At 36.4% G+C, this 20,171-nt stretch overlaps 1 protein-coding gene across 1 annotated transcript in view; it reads left to right on the top strand.

Moving 5' to 3' along the window:
• Window positions 1–238: 238 nt before the first annotated feature.
• The window catches only part of KCNJ3 (potassium inwardly rectifying channel subfamily J member 3), a gene marked incomplete at both ends in the record, with an annotated part of 149,755 nt that continues 129,822 nt past the window's right edge, over window positions 239–20,171 (top strand). Inside the window, 2 exons of the mRNA XM_081314782.1 lie at window positions 239–919; window positions 9,827–10,043. Of these exons, the coding sequence (XP_081170908.1) occupies window positions 239–919; window positions 9,827–10,043 (898 nt within the window). The remainder of the gene's footprint in view (window positions 920–9,826; window positions 10,044–20,171) is intronic.

Genomic DNA, 20,171 nt, shown 5'->3' on the forward strand with positions numbered 1-20,171 from the left:
GCAAAGGCAAAGCAGGCTGGTGGCCCCGAAGAAGCGGGCGAATTTTGGAAGCCGGGAGGGGAGGGAGGGAGGGAGGGAGCTCCAAAGTGAGAGGGAAGGGGGAGGGGGTGGAAAGAGGGAAGGGTGAACAGAAAGGCAGGGGAAGGGTTAGAAAAGAAGGGGAAAAGTGCAGCAGAGTATCCCATTTCTCACCTCTGGCACCCTGCAGATTGGAGACGCTGGCTGCCCTCTTGGTATTATGTCTGCACTTCGAAGGAAATTTGGGGACGATTATCAAGTGGTGACCACCTCTTCCAGTGGGTCAGGCTTCCACCAGCAGCAAGGGTCGGCCCACAAGAAAAAGCGCCAGAGGTTTGTGGACAAGAATGGCAGGTGTAACGTGCAGCATGGCAACCTGGGCAGCGAGACCAGCCGCTATCTGTCGGACTTGTTCACCACCTTGGTGGACCTCAAGTGGCGCTGGAACCTTTTCATCTTTATCCTCACTTACACTGTGGCCTGGCTTTTCATGGCCTCCATGTGGTGGGTCATTGCCTACATACGGGGTGACTTGAACAAAGCCCATGATGAGAAATACACCCCGTGTGTCGCCAACGTCTACAATTTCCCCTCTGCCTTCCTCTTCTTTATAGAGACAGAGGCTACTATTGGGTATGGCTACAGATACATTACAGACAAATGCCCTGAGGGCATCATACTCTTTCTTTTCCAGTCCATCTTGGGCTCCATTGTGGATGCTTTTCTTATAGGCTGTATGTTTATCAAGATGTCCCAACCTAAAAAGCGGGCGGAGACACTGATGTTCAGCGAACATGCTGCCATATCCATGAGGGATGGCAAACTCACCCTCATGTTCAGGGTGGGCAACCTTCGCAACAGCCACATGGTCTCCGCACAAATCCGCTGCAAACTTCTCAAAGTAAGTTCAAGCTTTCTTGCCTTCAGTTCTAATCATATTGAATATTCATCTTTGCTTCATTCTTGTTTTCCAATTCACAGGTGTATGATTCCATACTTTCGTAACAGCATTTCGCTTAAAATACAGTACATGTTTTTCTAGCTCCCACCTCATTTTAAAGGGTTTTTTAAAAGTAAAAATTAGAAATGTTTTAGAAGATGCAAGTGAATAAGCTAGAATAGTCAGTTGTCAGGAACACTACAAAATTCCAGGAATGAGGCAGGGCAAGGACAGGTTTGATTTTCCTTCCAGTATATTTCAGAGAACTCTTAGTATATTTCTTGTGCTTGAGTTTTATATTTTCACAGCATTTGCATTGCTATTTCCTATGAGGGAATGTTTCCTGATGCGCATCTCTCTATGAACCACTTTTCCTTAATCTTTTGCATTGCTTCGCGTCTATTTTCCTTTTTTTAAAAATCATGGTTTCCTGCATCTGTGGCTGAGTTCCCTTCTTTTTCATTACAGTAGCAGCTTCTCAAACTGCTAATGAATTGAAGTTAATTTTTCTACGTAGTCCCCAGCTTTTAAATTAAAGCTTTCTCTGTCTTTCTGGCTTCTGGATTATAGTCTGAAGTACAATCATTTTACCAGTACAAGTGGTCTTTTTAAATTCTTCTACTTATTTCTTTTTGTCAAATTCTGTTTAACAGTTGTATTCATCTCCTTTCGTGAATAAAAGAGAAAAGTCATTGCCTTCAAGAGTGTACAGATTGGTGCTGTTTAAATGAACATGACTTTTTAAGGTTCAGTTATTCCATTGGAAATATTGATCATGAAGTGTGTAGGCACTATGACTGAAGTAGTTAATTCTTTTAAGTTCTGTAGATTACATATATTTCTTAAGATTCAGTATGATGATGTCACCACCTTACATTTCTTTCAAAAGCCAGTAAGTTTTAAGTTTAAACATCATTTTGACTGAGATAAACTTGATTCTTAGTTCAAATATGATCATATTATATAGTCTCCCGAGTGGCTATTATGTGCAGTTTATTTAAAGTGCTGTACAGTGGCTCAGTGGGTTAGGACACTGAGCTTGTTGATCAGAAGGTCGGCAGTTTGGTGGGTCGAATCCTGAGTGCCGCGTAACAGAGTGAGCGCCTGTTACTCGTCCCAGCTTCTGCCAACCTAGCAGTTCGAAAGCACGTAAAAATGCAAGTAGAAAAATAGGGACCACTAGGTGGGAAGGTAACAGCGTTCCGTGCGCCTTTGGCGTCTAGTCATGCCGGCCACATGACCACGGAGACGTCCTCGGACAAGCGCTGGCTCTTCAGCTTTGAAACGGAGATGAGCACCGGCCCCTAGAGTTGGAAACAACTAGCACGCATGTGCGGGGGAACCTTTACCTTTACCTTTACCTTACAGATCTCTTACTATCACCTGTTGAAACTTGTGTTATAGGCCATAGGTGTAAACTTTTAAAACTAAAATGTTTCAGCAAGGCCAGTTCATGTTTCAGCTTTGCTGAAACACAATGCTGCCTTATCTACTGGTTGTGAGGACAACTCTGTGGGTTGACATACTCCTCCTTCTTGCTGATACATAGGAGATAACACCAGACTGTTTTGCAGTTATGCCAGCTTCAAACCAATTTAGACTATATATGGTTAATGTTAACACTGGTGGATATGCTGCAGTGGAAAAGAGTTTAAACTAACCAAAAACATGAATTTGCATTGCAGTTTTGTCATATAGATTATGTTTTCATATTGTAGTAGGAAAAATACATTGAGGTGAACCTAGTATTTCCTCTTTCTTGTTATTACTGTAGTTTTTGTGATTTTTGAGGACTACTGTACCAGAAGATTCTTTTAATAAGCTAAAATACTTATGCAGAGAAAACTCCCTTGGAAATCTTAAGAATTCTGGTTGGGACTTACTACATTGTTACTATTTTAAATTAGGGCAAATTCTTTGACTTCATTAACTTAATTAAGATTCTATTATATACTCAGGCTGTCTGGTCCTTTTTTCTTGAGATATTTAGGAGTCTTGTTTACTGATAATTAACTCTGACTTCTAAATGTGCTTAGTGACTTATAGTGAATAATGATACAACACTGAGGTGGGAGTCCTTAATTTACAATGTATGCTGTGTGATAAACACTTGTTTGGTCAAGCTCATACAGTCAGTAATGCATACTTCATGTTTTTCTGAATAAAGGTAAATTATTATTTTCAGGAAGTTAAGGATATTTGTAACTCTCACCTATACTCCAATATATTTAATGAATGATAGCATAAATCACTTCTTGTCACTTACCACAGAATGAGGTGCATAAATTAACATACTGTCCTTTATCTTGCAATATTTGCTTATAGAATCTTTAGTTATTTTATTATAAATTTTATATAAGGAATTCCCACTAATGTGCATAGTAGCCATCACTACTAATTTTATCAGTACTTTTAATTTAAAATGATAATATAAATGATATGTGAAATATCCTTGTTAGTATTCATCTAGTGATTAGATTCTAATCTTTTCAACGCACCAATATGTGCACTGTGGAATGGACTTTCTTTATTAGATTGTACAGCTAATTATAAAAACAGATTGCAGTATTTATCACAGCCCTAAGTTTAAATTAATTATTTTGCCCCAGATCAAATTTGCCATTGTACATTAATTACCCTAGTGGTTTATACATTATAAAGTTGTTCTGTTCTATATCTTTGACATGTCTTTACATGTGATTTATTTGATCTAGTAAATGAGCTTGCAAATGTGATCAGTTATATAGGAGAACGTTGTACCGTACAGAAGTATAAAATGTATATACATTGTTTAAACAGTATCACATTTAAATTTATCTTTTAAAAAGTCTCTGTGTATTCTCTTATGCTGTTATGTAACCAAGAAAAGGTACTGATTTAGTCGCAAAGCATTATGAATGAGTAATGACATAATGTACTGCCTCTATTTTATATAATACAGTCAGAAAATATAAAATATATTCCTTAACATGAAGCAGCATGTGCATAAAATGCTTGCTATTTGGAAATGCTGAACTTCTATAGTACAACATTCCATTTCAGATAAATAATTATGGATGGCAATTAGGGTATCAAAGCTGATTTCATAATATGTGGTTGATCTTTGGCAAGAGGTAGAAGAAAATCTAGATCTGAAAAAAATATGGGAAATATATTTAGGAGGTGGGTGGGGCTTATCAAAAAGAACCAAGGTGTTTGTGATGTGTGTGTATGTGCACAATTTTCAGCTGAGTGTATAACGTGGAAAACAATTCTTTTTACACATAACACTCAAATAAAACAGAATAAAATATACTCTCAAAGTCTCAAAGTAATTTTCAGAAAACATTATATTGATTAAAGAGTCAGAAAACGTTAAAAGTTAACAAAATGTTAAAAGCAGCCAATGAAATTTGGACATGGGCATCACAGTTTATAAAGTTAGATGTCACAGCAAGGTAGCACCTGGATTTCTTCCATATATTGCGAATTTCTTTAGTTTAAATAAATGGGAAATCAGCTTTGACACCTGGTTCCATATAGGATTAATAAATAATCATTTTTTAAAATGCAAGTAGATATAGATTGGTGCTTTGTTTGAAATGTTCCTTCCCACCCCAAAAATGGCAAAGGTAAGTTGGTCTATAGTATTGTAGAAAGAAGGGGGTAGGCAATAAAGCAATAAAACTAATTAGAATAAAATCAGTAGTGGCAATAAGTATCAGAATGAATAGCAAAATGCACTGTGATGACAAGTTACAATAACAAGTGTTGTGTAGCAGATAAATTATTTCACTAGTCCTTTGACAAGCTATCCACGATGATCTTATCTGCCTCAGATGACTGTTGTGGTACTGACCTGGTTTTTCTGAGTAAGACAAGTTAATGTAATGTATAATGTATGAATACATCATTCAACAATGTTTCAGCCTGAAAAACATCAGAAATAACTGATAGGTCACATTAAATTATTTTTCACATATCCTAAGTTTTTTAAATACAGTATTAAAATTGCTGTTTTTATAATGTAACCCAGAGAACATTTTGTTTAGAAAGAAAGATTTAAAAAATGTAACAATTTTGTATATTTTGGAATAACCTTGTATCCTATTCCTCTTAATGAGAATGGTACATTTTTGCTCCAACTTCAGGCTAAATATCATACAGTATGTAGGCCATTCTGTGGTACTCATTTCCTGTCAAATACAGATTGAAAACAAAATGAATGAATAGCAAAATTCTATGAAATCAGTCTGTCTTTCTTAAACATTTCATGTTTAAAATACTTATCTAAACTTATGTAATAACAAGACATCTAGAAAAACACATGTTTCTACCTATAATGAGTATTCTTTATACTGGAATGCTGTTTTTTATTACTTTTTTTGCCTTCAAATTAGTATTGACTGTGACTTTCTTGCCAAAGTTTTTCAGAAGTGCTTTGCTCTTGTCTCCTTCCTAGGGTTGACAGAGTATGACTTGGCTTCATGCCCAAGGTGGAACTAGAACTCAGAGTCTCCTGGTTTTTAGCCTGATGCCTTAGTAGCTGCTATGCTAATCTGGCTGTATTTGCTATTAGGCTGTTGAATAAAAGCTGTTGAATGACATTTGCGTGGCTTTCCTTCCTAACAACAGTACATGGTGCCAAAATTCAAAACTTTGATATTTTAAATATAGGCCTCAGTATATATAATGTTCTGATAATATTTGGAGATTTATGCAATTCCAAATTTCGTATAATTTATTACAGCAGAGTTTTTCATCTGCAAAATGCATAGAATACAATTACAATCCATTCCTGTCCTAAGCATGCTTTCTATTAGTTTTTACTGATATAACTAGGATCAAAATAAATACATTTAATCTGTCAGTAATAGCGATCAATACATAGGCATCAGGATATATTTTTTTTATTAAAGAGTTTTACAAAAACAAAATTTTATCCCCAAATCCCTCCCACCCCAAACCCGCCCACTTCCCCCCCCACTTCCCAGAGGTAAATACAGGATTATAGTTACAATAATCATATTCTAAATAAAAATTATGCATAATATACAATTAACCAAATTCATAATGTGCTTTAACTCCCCTTTAACATAACTACAAACAAAGTACCAATAACAATATCCCACTAAAATCTACTCATAAGCTAAATGGAACTTTTTAGTCCCATATTTATTCTGAATATAATTTATCCATCTCCTCCAAACTGAAATATATCTTTCCTGTGAATGATCTTTCAAATAAGCAGAAATCTTAGACATTTCTGCAAGATTCGAAACTTTAAACACCCATTCTTCTATAGTGGGCAAACTATCCTTCTTCAAATATTGTCCCACCAGTAACCGTGCTGCTGTTATCATGTTCAACATCAAGTTAGTTTCTTTAACATCACAATCTACAACAACACCCAATAAAAACAATTGTGGAGAAAACTTTATCTTTCTCTTAAAAATCTTTTGAATGTTCCACCAAATTTTGATCCAAAAAGCTTTTATATTTCTACAAGTCCACCACATGTGAAAATAGGTAGCTTCTAAACTACCACATCTCCAACATTTAGACTGTAAATTAGGATACATGTTGGACAACTTCTTGGGATCCAGATGCCATCTATAAAACATTTTATAAAAATTTTCTCTTAAGTTTTGAGCCTGAGTAAATTTAACATTTCTGACCCAAATTAACTCCCAGGTATCCAACGAAATTGGTTCCTGAATATTTTGTGCCCACTTTATCATACAATCTTTAACCAGTTCCGTTTCCGAATCCAATTCAATTAAAGCATTATATATCCTCTTTATATGTGCACAATTTAAATCTCTAATTTGTTTTACTAAATTTTGAACTGTAATTGTGATGCCAACCTTTTGATCTGACTTCCACCTAGCTTTCAATTGGGTATATTGAAACCAAGAGTAACTTATGTTTTCTTGTCTTAACTCCTCTAATGATTTAAGTTGCCAATCATTCCCTTGCAATCTAAGTAGTTCCTTATAAGAAACCATATCCATACTCACTCCCATAGATACGCCCTCTATCGCGTGTCCAGGAATTCCCCAAATCGGTATTTTATAATTCAACTTATAATAATACTTTTTCCAGACACGCAATAAAGCACTTCTAAGAATATGGGATTTAAAAGCCCTGTCCACCTTCTTATCGTAAAGCAAATATGCATGCCATCCATATACCAAATCCCATCCCTCAAGATGAAGTATTCTCTTGTTAGTTAAATTAAGCCAATCACTAACCCACGTCAAGGCAACCGTGTCATAATACAATTTCAAATTTGGCACCTTGAGTCCCCCTCTTTCCCTGGCATCTTGTAAAATCTTGTATTTTGTATCAGGATATTTTAAAAGTTATCCCACAATAAATAATATAAACTTGTTCCTCTGCATAGAATCATATTTTTATTACATTGAATCCAATTAAAAAATAGCTATATTTTAGCAGACATTCATACATAATTGTCATTTTTGCTAATTATTTTTAATTGATGCAGACTTCAGTATGGTTAGAAATTAATAGGACATTACCCTTTAATAACTTGTCCTATTAATTTCACGTGTTCTCTACTGTAGGTATAACTAAAGCTTCAATCCTATACATATATACCTGGACTTTTGAATAGATACATAAGTACCACCCATCCATTGCAAATTTAATTATATTTATTAAGAGGCAGATTCCATCACTGTAATAGATGGCCCCTTCTCTTTTTCTTGGACCAACTTCCAGATGGTTTTCAGGGGATATTTCATGTGCTGGGAGAGATATCCAGACTAGTCCAGTATCCAATTTTGCATGCATATCCATGCTTTTTTGTTCCTAATAAAGGTAAAGGTAAAGGTTCCCCCACACATGCGTGCTAGTTGTTTCCAACTCTAGGGGCCGGTGCTCATCTCTGTTTCAAAGCTGAAGAGCCAGCACTTGTCCAAGGACATCTCCATGGTCATGTGGCCGGCATGATTAGATGCCAAAGGCGCACGGAACGCTGTTACCTTCCCACCTAGTGGACCCTATTTTTCTATTTGCATTTTTATGTGCTTTCGAACTGCTAGGTTGGCAGAAGCTGGGACAAGTAACAGGCGCTCACTCTGTTACACGGCACTCGGGATTCGACCCGCCAAACTGCCGACCTTCTGATCGACAAGCTCAGTGTCCTAACCCACTGAGCCACCACGTCCCTTAGTTTGTTCCTAATATCAGCCACTAAATCAGGAAAAAAATAAAACTTGTGAATCAGTCTGGAATCAAAGGAGATATAGTTAGCTAAGCAGAATAAGATTCTTCTATTGCTATATTTATGCCATCTATCTTTCTTTGGTATGCTAATGAATAATCATTGTACTGTCACATAAAAGCCTTGTATCTTTGAGTTAGTTTCCTTAGCAGTTGAGGCTTTTGAATTGATCCTATCCCACAGGCTGGTTTAGTTAGGAAAAAAAACCAGTTTGTAATCTTGTAGGCTGTATTTCCAAAAATCTTAGGTTGTTTACTGATCAAATAATTCCTCTTGTTTTGGACTGATCTTCAGTTGTTAGGCCACATGTGCAATCATTGTGTCATGATGAGCTTTCTCATTTTCCCAGCTTGCTTTATGTGAGTTGAGAGGTAGAGCTTAGTATTATTACCCAGTGGATAAAATCTAGTTGTCAAGATTCCCAGACCAGGACATAGCTTTAAGTCACATTACTTTACATGGCTTAACTAGGCTGCTAGCTTAACCTACCGTCCAGGGGTGTCGAACTGCTGGCCCGCGGGCCGGATGCATCATACTGAAGCCATGCCCACCCCATTGCCGGCAATGCAAAAAGAGTCACGATACGTCTTGACACATTACATGATGAGGTGAGTTTCACACCCGTGACCTAGACAGAAATCTCCAAAACACCTGACTTTGTTATTGCAAGCTAGGATGAAACCATGCAACCACTAGACTGTCCTCTGTAACTGTGTACAGGCAGTTCTCTCTTCTGTCCATGATATTTTAAACCTATTGCTTTTCCATGCTACTTCAGTAGCATAGAATCTTTTTATGAGAACAGCATACCTTAATAAACAGCATTTTAAAGTAAGTTGCTTCTGTTTTATTATGAGTACCATTATTATTGTTACAAGAAACCTTCTCATTGGGAATATGTGAAGAGTGAATCTCTGTAGTAAAAGAGGCAACACTTTTGTATTTAAGCTAATTTTAACAGGAAACAAAAATGCTAATGATAGTTCAAGCCTCTAGATTCTGGCTCTAGAAAGCAAATCACAGGTTTAAGCCAATATACTGTTTAATGGTTATTTGTATTTACCATTTAAAGGCTATGTAGCTGCTTCAGTTAATTAAGAAATTAATATATGGATCAAAATCCTGGTCAATGCTCACAATAAATTTACATGCAGTAGTAATAATTGTGTGACAGTGAGATGGAAGGGGTACAAATTTAATAAATAAATAAAATAATACATGTAGATACACTTGAGTATAATATATTACAGTACATTAGTTCATATTCAGGATCTGAAGATAACTTGACCCAAATGGCAGTTTAATAAAGAGTAAAATAATTAATTTTTGTGTGAGTTTCCTTTTGGAAAACAATTGAATTTTCACAAGTGTTATTGAGACCTCCAGAAAGGGATACAATTTGTACGAAGAGCTGGTGTTCATGTAAAAAGAAATTACCTTCTAATAGCAGGAAGATACTGGGAGAACTTGAAAGCTTTTGCCTTCCTCCTTTTTTCTGTAAAATAACTTTGTGCCTAATCTGGATGATTCATGGTGAAAAGTACTGTATGGCGATCACCTATTGTTGTGTTGTCTTGAAAATAACTATACTAGTTTATTACTTCTCTTTCTTTCTCTTTCTTTCTTCATGTTTGCTACAGTCTCGGCAAACTCCTGAAGGTGAATTTCTGCCCCTCGATCAACTTGAACTGGATGTAGGTTTTAGCACAGGGGCAGATCAACTTTTTCTTGTGTCACCACTTACAATCTGCCATGTGATCGATTCAAAAAGCCCCTTCTATGACCTTTCTCAGCGAAGCATGCAAACTGAACAGTTTGAGATCGTTGTCATCCTAGAGGGCATTGTGGAAACAACTGGTAAGTACAGTGATTTCAGAGATAATGAAACATGTGTTTGTATTTTGTTTCTGCAACACCCCCCCAAAGTAATGTTAATTAATAAAAATCTATGAAAGTCACTTACGGATGCAGTAAATACAGTCAGTAGTAATACTGAACATTTGGAAAATGTTTAAAGAGAATCTGTGTCTAATATATTTAAGAAATAATGAGTGCTGGTGTTGAAACTTAGTTTGAATTGTTATAGCTTGTATTTCTCCCAAATATCTTGAATTGCTGCTGTTGTACCTTATAATCTTTTTGATACTAATATACATTAAGAAATGACAGATACATTTAAGTTGACTCACATTATATGCAGGTGAGATTTGTATGTCTGCCAAAATCCTACAGACATATGAAACTAGGTGTGTGGAATTTCTTGTTTGAGAGTTCTTTCTTGAACAATAATAACTTATCAATAAAGCTGAGGAAGAAAGCATGCAGTTCTATAATATATATCACTAAACTGAAGAAAAACCATTTCATTAAAAATACCTGGTTGTAAATGAATTCAGCTGATGTTTGTAGTGAGATCATTCTTCTGAAATGTTTGCCTTTGTCTTGTCTCCCTTCTCCCCTAGTCACAAAAAAGGCACACAAAGAGGATTGGTGTATATTTTGTTTGTAGTTAACTTTGGTGAAGTTAATAGGCACAAAACCTCTGTTTCAACAATGCATACAACAGAAGTGTGTCCTAGTCAATATTTTGGATGTTCTCAATATTTGTTAAAATGGTCATACATGAGCACTTCTACAACTTGATAAATATTTTGCTCTGCCTTAAGAATGCCTATTTATCTTCTAATTCCTGATAATCCCTGTCAGCACTCCCAGGTTCTCCCATACACGTGCCCTATTTTTTCTTGCATTGTTATGTTTATGTTGGCAGAATAAACTGAATATCTTCACTTTGACATTACCTCTATCTCCCCACCCCATGTGTGAGAATATCAGCATTGTGAGAACATTAGAACTGTTTAGTGTGGTTGATTTGTGTTACTTACTCATTTAGAATATTTACGTGGCTGCTCATCTTAAGTGAATAACTTTAGGTAGTTAACAATAGTACAAAAACTAGCATATTGATGCCAAAGCAGAACACCTCCTTATGAGTACACTGAGCACTCCTCCCCAATAAAGGTGTAAACATTAAATCTAACATTGTTAGGTTCCCCAAGACATTAGCTTCATAGGCATTTGAACAGGTCAGTTAGGAATTAATCTTTGTTGTACTTTAGGAACACTACTAATTACAAACAGTTTAAACTAATTAAATTGCACAACAGTTACTCAGAGTAGTAACATTTATCTACTTTTATTTCTACAAATGTAGCACCCTTTATGTGTTGCCTCCGTGCAGTGGATTGCCTACCTTTTGTTCTCACAATCAGACTTTACTAGCAGTTACATGTCTATATCCCCCACATTCTTACTCTGAGATTTTCTTGTCACTAACCATCTCCTGAAAGATGGCCCCATTATAGTGACCATCTCAGACAGGTTATTGGCTGTTGCAGGCTTCTAAATCATCCTGGAAAGTTTTATAGTTGGATCCATTGGTGATTACATTAATATGAGAGGACATAATAAACTGAATTCTATTATAACTCTGTCATCAGTAGAGACTAGAACAGGGATCTTTTAGAGCTATAGATTTGATCACTGTTGAGCATCCTCTGCTTCAGATTGGCCTCATGAATTGAAGTACGGGAATTGAAGTACGAAGCCATTTAAATAGCTGAAGTACATATAGAGAAAAAGTGGACTTTAATTCTTTGAGACATAACATAGACCTCATCTGAAAGCAGTCACATACTAAAGAAGCATTTCTTTCTACGTGTATTGCATTCACATATTTTCCCCAGTGGAGCTGTTGAAAATGAAGATCTGAACCAATTCAGATCTCTCTTCTCCTGAATCAAAACTGAGAACTTCAGTGGTCAGCTGTGATATTTGTAATGAATATTTTGTCAGTAAAATATCTTGCATCCAAATTGACTTGGATGCAATGACTGAATTGTAGTGATGTTTTAGGATTAATATATGATTGTCAAACGAATAAAAATTCTGCTTAGATTTACCACTTATCTGTCAGCCCCGGTGTTGTATATGTAGATTAGTAGGGGAGTGGTTTTCCACCGGCGGGAAATCCACGACCCTGGGTTGGGTGTTGTTTCTTTGGCGGGAGATTCCGGACACGGGGTTGGCTATATTTAGCTACCCGGACCGGGCTAGCCAGTTCTCTCCACGTGTATCAATAAACCGCACTGTTACAACTACCTCGCTGTGTGTGTTGTCGATCCGAACACAACGCCCACCAAGTAAATCTGAGCAAGAACCAATACCACAAGAAGGGCAGGACTATTTTTCTTGAGAGTGATTACAATAACAGAATCTTGCAGGTCTGATTGTCTATTGCCTTCTTCCCTTTTGCTTATTTTAGGCCTAAGGTATGTTCTTATCATTGCTTTGGTAACAGATCTGAACTTCATCAAGTTCATCTTATTCTCTACACTATCCTCTGATTTCTGCCCAACATGGTTCTTAGTATCAAGCCAAAGATTACCAGTTATTTTTTAGGGCTGTCATAAATGCCTCTCTGATATTATTTGATAACAGGTAATACTGCAAGGAGAATTAGCTGTGATGGGAGCCAATATTTGCTATGAAAGAAAAAAGTAAAGCCAAGAATCACATCTGTCTATGGCTTTGTCAGACAAAACATTAAAGGATATGCTGGGAACAAGAGCCTTAATCTGTTCTGAGAAAGATCTTCTTGGGCTTGTTGGGAATGCTTCAGGATTTGTCCTAGGAATATGGCATATGATTTCAATAAGCATTCTGTTTGCATTGCAGAACTCAGAAATCCACTCTAAATTACAGTCTATATTGAAGTTATTTCAGTTCAATTGTCTAAATAGGCATGTCATGAGACACAGCATTGACCTGTGTATGTTCAACGTAGCTTTTTCTTGCCTTTTCTAAATCAAATATGGAAATTGTGGCACACTTAAAATATTGTTGACTTCGAACTCAGAAATTATTGCTTTATTGCTTTTATTTCATTGTTTGTATATATTATTTTTATTCTTGGGTTGTGAGCCACTCACAGTTTGAAGATGATGGGACATGTAAATAAGCACCATTTCTGAAGAATATGAAATGTGATAGGAAGATAATTTGTAACATAATTGCTTTTTTAATCAAGTTCAAGCATTTTTAAATCATGAAATAAGCACGTGCAAGGTCTGAATGAAACAAAACGTATATTTTTGTCTTACTCTGAGCCTGAAACAAAATTTTGCTGATTCAATGTCATTTAAGAGTTCCAACTATTTTGAACACTGGTTTGGATTTTGGTTTCGTAGCTTGTGCTTAGTTCCTCCCACTTTCAAACTGTTTCCAGCATAGCCGGCACAGCAGCAGAGAGCAATTATGATTATGCTGTTATTAGTTTAATTTGGATGGCATAGTATGGGAGTGGAATGTATAGAGGAAAGAAGAGGTTAAGACAAAAGAAGATTATTCATTACTGCATGCCTACTAGCTTGCCTAGTATGCTACTGCTGTTTTTTAAATTTATTATGGGAAAGTTAATAGCTTGTGTAGGTCAATGAGTGCATTGCATGTGGATTGTGTTTTGTTTAATTTTGCAGACAGATATGCAAATATGTGTATGCTCTACTGTTGATGAAGTTGTGAAAATCCTAGCTCAAAGTTTGCTGTGCATGTGCATTTTAGAAGTGCTTCTGGCTTATAGAGTGGTATTTTAGGATGCCTTTCAAAATGTAAAACTTATGTCTTGGTTTGGGTTGCTTTATTGGTCTTTGAGATGTTGTATACAATCCATGCAGATTCTGACTGCTGTTTTAAAGTTATCTGCAATTAAGAATCACCCAAGCCCTTCCCCATTTTTCCTGCATTTCAGCAAAGAACATCACAATATCTTTTGCTGTGCTTGTACCTTGTACCTGGGGTGAAAAAGAACTATGCCAAATCAATTGCTTACTTTTGCTAAGTAAGCAGGATGTCAGTGCCTTCAGAAAAAATGGTCAAGGACTATTTTATTAAAAAAAATCGGGAACTAAGAAAACCTCTAGTATAAATCTTTATTTAAAATTCAGAATCAGTGAATCCATTATTGTGAGAAGGGCTAGAAAAATTTATTGAGTATTGGAAAATTAAACATTATAAGTGCAATATGGAATAAATAATCTATTCTTGATCAAGAACACCCAAATATGACAGTAGATGGGTCCCTGGAATTATTGTGCATGCAATACCTTTCAGAGATTTCAGAGATTTCAATCTACATTGAGATTTATTCTCTGAGAATGATTTAGACTGAGACTCACATACAATTAATTATGTTTGTTGACATCACATTTTTAATTAGCAAGGTGTGCTGACATTTGCCATTCAGTTAGCACTGACAAAGGTCTTTAGCAAGATGGTGTTGCTAGGCAGGACCATTTTACCTTCCCTTTTCCACATGATCAGTTAGACAAGGACATTTTAAACTTAATTTTTTAAAAAAAAAATTTTTTAAAAAAAACAAATGCACAGATATAGTATAGGGGGTACCTCACTCAATAGTAGTAACTGTGAGAGGGATCTCGGAGTCCTAGTGGACAATCATTTAAATATCAGCCAGCAGTGTGCTGCAGCCGCCAAAAAAGCCAACACAGTGCTAGGCTGCATTAACAGAGGAATAGAATCAAGATCAGGTGAAGTATTAATGCCACTTTACAATGCCTTGGTAAGGCCACACCTGGAATACTGCATCCAGTTTTGGTCACCACGATGTAAAAAAGATGTCGAGACTCTGGAAAGAGTAAGAGAAGAGCAACAAAGATGATTAGGGGACTGGAGACTAAAACATATAAGGAACGGCTACTGGAATTGGGTATGTCTAGTTTAATGAAGAGAAGGCCGAGGGGTGACATGATAGCAGTGTTCCAATATGTCCAGGGCTGCCACAAATAGTCAAGCTATTTTCCAAAGTGCCCGAGGGCAGGACAAGAAGCAATGGATGGAAACTAATCAAGGAGAGAAGCAAACCTAGAACTAAGGAGAAACAACTAAGGTTGTTCCAGTGGAACAACCTGCCTCCAGAAGCTGTGAATGCTCCAACATTGGAAGTTTTTAAGAAGAGACTGGACAGCCATTTGATTCCAAAATGGTATAGGGTTTCCTGCCTGAGCAGCAGGTTGGACTAGATGACCTCCAAGGTCCCTTCCAACATCATCATCATCATCACCATTATTATTATTATTATTATTATTATTATTATTATTATTATTATTATTATTATTATTATTATTATTATTATTATTATTATTATTGACAGTAACACAATACTGATCTGTGATGGTAATAAAAATTACTAACTAGACAGTAACAGCATTCCCCAAGGTATAAGAAAGGGAAATATACTACTAAAGTGTAATAAAGAACCAAAGTCCATGTACATGAAGGAGAAAATTAATGTATCTGACTAAACCTTCTCACCTTTTTGCATAATATCACTATACCTCATGCAGGAGATGTGCTAATTGAAAGGGATATTAAAGACAGCAGCTGTTCTTGTCTAAATTGAAAAGATGTCCCTTTGTTCTCTTTATTAAGAAGCGGAGGAGATTTAGATGACAAATTCTAAATAGGTCCCCCCCCAATAAGTAAAAGCAGGGTTGCATTCCTATTGTTTTCTGTGAGCCTTTATTTTTAATCTCTTCAAAAATGTTTTCAAAATTAAAAATCATGGAAATTAGCACTCATTTTATAAGGTCATGTATTCATGTGGTTCTGGGGGTGCAATAATAAGGGTGCTGTAGCTAATTCCACAGTTCCTGGAACTGTGCAGTCATTTTAAATTTTTCTGCAATTGAATATTCAAGATATTTTCAGTTCTGTTCCTGCAGAATATTTTGAGTGGAGTTGCTTTATTTCAAGCCTAAAAGAAACCATGTTTTCCATTTTTTTTTAAAAAAATCCTGCCTTTACTGTTTTTATAAATAACTCAAAGCAGCAAACATATACAATGCTCTTTCCTTCTCTTATTTTGTCCACAATAGCAACCCTTTGAAGTGAGTTGGACCGAAAGAGAGTGACAGCCTCAAAGTCACCCAAGCAACTTTCATATGTGATTAAAACTCACAGCCCCCTGGTTAGGCTAGCACCTTCATCACTACACCAAACTGATTCTTTTTTTATACATATTTCTAATGATTAAGTAAGTAAATTGTTATTTATATAGCTGGAAAAGAAAAGTAAAGCAGCTTTTTGACAAGGTTTAGGCCAGCTCCACATCCATATAAACCTAACGCCTCTTGTTTTATTCTCAATGTCTTTTTAAAGTATTCCAATATGGAATTCAATGCATCAATTATGATTAATTAATAAAAGGTAAAGGTTCCCCCGCACATGTGTGCTAGTCGTTTCCAACTCTAGGGCCAGTGCTCATCTCTGTTTCAAAGCCAAAGAGCCAGCGCTTGTCCGAGGACGTCTCCGTGGTCATGTGGTCGGCATGACTGGACGCCAAAGGCGCACGGAATGCTGTTACCTTCCCACCAATTAATTAATATAGTATAGCAAAAAGCTGTTTCAAGTGGCCTCATAGTAGAGTTATCTTGAGTAGAACTTACTATGAGTTTCTGTTCTGTTCATAAACTATTGCAGCGAGTTAACTTTGCAAACAATGGATCAATGCCTCATCTCTTTCATTTGTAAAGAACTTCCCAAAGTATTTCTTTAATACATATTGGCTGTTCTTGTAATGGGACTGGTTCTTATTATAGTCTTTATCTAAAGTATTTCCTATAGCTAATATGTCAAAGTCAATAGAACAGATATAGTGTTTAACTTTTAACAAGCAACAAAATTTCATTTTAATGTGTGCTCATAGTAAAAAATGACAATAAAGGTTCTCTTACCTTATCTTACCCTACCTTACCTTATCTTATCTCTTATCTTTAAAAAGTCTATCACCATTAAATGGATATACTCTACCTGGCTACATGTCTTTAGAGCATGGGTGTCCAACCTTTATACACACACACACACACACACACACACACACACACACACACACACATTATTTTTCTCATAGAACACTCAGAACGGCATTCCGGCACCTTTTTTTTTGGCAAAAAACAAAAACAAAAAACAGCTCCCTTATTGGCTTTCCTAAGCCTATTGCAGGGCTAGCAATCTTGGCTCTTTTTTATGACTCGTGGACTTCAACTCCCAGAAATCCTGAGCCAGCCATGCTGAGGGGAAAGGGAGAGATTTCCAAGCTGAGCCATGCTGGCTAAGGAATTCTGGGAGTTGAAGTCCTTGAGTAATAAAAGAGCATGCACTAGAGGAGGACATTAAAATTATTTACAGGATTACTTCTTTAGGAACTAAACTTTTAGAATCTAAAACAGCTAATTCGAAAAAGCCAACAGGAAAGAACCTCACATTTTTCATCTGCTTCTGTCTTTTGGAAGGTAAAATTAGATAACAAAATAATCTATTTCTTATGTTAACATCTCTGCAATGAAATCAAAGGTAACAGGAAAGAAATGAGAAACATTTTTCTCAATGTAATATGTCTAATTTAGCTGATTCTAGAAAAAATAGTATCTTTTGTACACTCTTGAAAACTATTTTGAATCTAAAAAATTCTTAAGAAAGAAATATTTTTAATTTGGACTTTACTTTTACTGTTTGGACTGTTGTGTGTTTTGAAAAGTAGATTATTTAGAATCTAGTTATGTTGCACTTCAGTCTTTAAATAATTAACCTAGTATATACATAACTATGATGTTTTTCCTGGTGAGCTTAACATCAATAACAACATTTATTAAAAAGGCTAAAATAATTTCTGGTGGTATTATCTGTATATTAAAATTTTGGACAAGCAGTGATCATGTATCCTATCAAAAGATGTTACATATGTGCGTAAGCGTAGTCAGTAGCATATGCCTTTTTAAAAATAACAAACATGCAAAGAAACAAAAATAAGTCCAAAATATCTGTATTACATCCAGGAAAGCCAACTTTGCAACCAATATTTCTCATCCATAACTGTGGCACCCTAAGGATACCTGCATACATGCAAATGCTTGTCTGGGATCAGTAACGCAGCAGGGATTGCTTTTTCCTTCCAGTAACATATACCTAAAACTGGTTTATTGCATTTGGCAATTGTACTAAAAAAAATATCTCATTGTCAACCAATATAATTCATTTAATTTGAAATCAAGTGAAAAATTGATTTAAATTATTTTATTAAAACAAATTAATGGCAATTCTTTTATAAGAAGTTGCCTCAAAGAAAATCAGTTTGACATGCCTGCTCTAGATACTTGAATGCTCCAAAATAAATTCTAGACCAGGCCTGTACATGCAGCCTACCAAGCATCCTTGGACAGAGCACAGACTTTTTTTTAAAAAAAAGTAATAAAATCACCACCACTGCCCTGAAAGTCATGTTGCCTAGTGTCTCCATGGCTTACCATGGCCACGAGCTCCAACACTGTAGATGCTCCTCTAGTCACCAAATCATTGATTAGCCTACCAGCATTCCTTTGCAGACCACAAAGATTTTTAATTTATCAGTGTGGGCCTTTCCCTTCTACAAGTTGCACAGATCTCTTCTAGATTTTCCTCTTGCCTTTCCGAGTTGAAAAGCCAATAGGAATTGCTGCTGAGCATGCCAAAAGACCTGGCTGGCAAACGTTGCACCAGCTAGTTGTCTGCAGCGAAAGCGAGTAGGCAGGAACTTTGCATCCCTCCCTGCTGCCCAACTACACCATCTCAACTAGGTAAGTAAGAGAGGATAAGGAGTGGGAGGTGGGTTCTGCAGAGTCCATGTGCACTCCTTCCTTGTGCTCACCCATGTCAGCCAGGCTGGTGGCCTACCTGGTGCTGGACCTGCACCCCCGTCGCCTTGCCCTGTGCGCCTAAGTGGCCGCCCTGCATCGCCTGGCCCGCACTGCCTCCGCTGTCTGCCCCGCGCAGCCCAGCCATATAGAGCAGGCCCTGATGCTCCCATAGCACCAGCTGTGCCAGCCCCGGAGGGGGAGCCCACCACCAACACCCCTCGCACCCGTGACCGCAGCAGTGCCGCCCTCCCCCACCTCCTGCACCCGTCAAGATGAGAGTTCCGGCACCTTTTTTTTTTAGAAAAAAAGCACTGTATGTATGTATGTATGTATGTATGTATGTATGTATAGGCTACTGCTAAGCTTGTAAGCCGCCCTGAGTCTTCGGAGAAGGGCGGGATATAAATGGAATTAAAATAAAAATAAATAAATAAATAAATATCAATAGATTTCTTCTAATGAAAGTATCTTGATTGTCTCGCAATGGTTTCATATAGAGGTTTCAGGTTTATTTCATTTCATTTTGGATTTTTTTACTACATACATAGAAGTATGTAGGTTATCCATTCAGTGCTTCTATTTTCATAAAATTTCAGTATTCTTCTGATGCATAGTAATGACTTTCCTAAATATTTTTTTCAAAATATTACTATCTTAGTTTTGAAATAACAATAAATGAAAATTAATGTATAAAGCTTTAATCTAGGAATAGTAGAATTCCCAAATGTAGTCATAGCCTGAAATAATCAGCGGCTCTCATGTGGCATTGTTAGAGGAGGACATCTCTTTATTTATGAAATTAACGTCAATGTAAAATTGCAGCACTGTTGTGTAAAAACACTGATGAACTACTGCTTATGAGAATTTAAGGAACCTCATAAAGAAATCTACAAGAAACACATTTGTGGAATAATGTTTCTTAAAGCATTATTATTGTTAAGCAATAACATTCTTTTATCAAAAGAAGGCCAGTTATCCTTCCTGACAAAGAATATGGCATCAAGAATAGGGAGTTTTAATGAGTTAGTCTGAATGAAAAAACAAATAATCGGTTTATTGCAGATAATTTTCTCTTGGATAAGCCTTATCTCTTGCGTATCACAGGTTTCGTGTTTGGTTGGGAAAAAGTCTATATCCAATTATGGAAATATTAAGGAGCAAAAACAGAATTGGCATATTTTCTATACAACATACTAAATAGGAAAAGCTTAAAGACAAATACCTTAACCCTCCC

Source organism: Vipera berus, assembly GCF_964194415.1.
Source record: "Vipera berus genome assembly, chromosome: 1".
NCBI classification, from domain to species: domain Eukaryota; kingdom Metazoa; phylum Chordata; class Lepidosauria; order Squamata; family Viperidae; genus Vipera; species Vipera berus.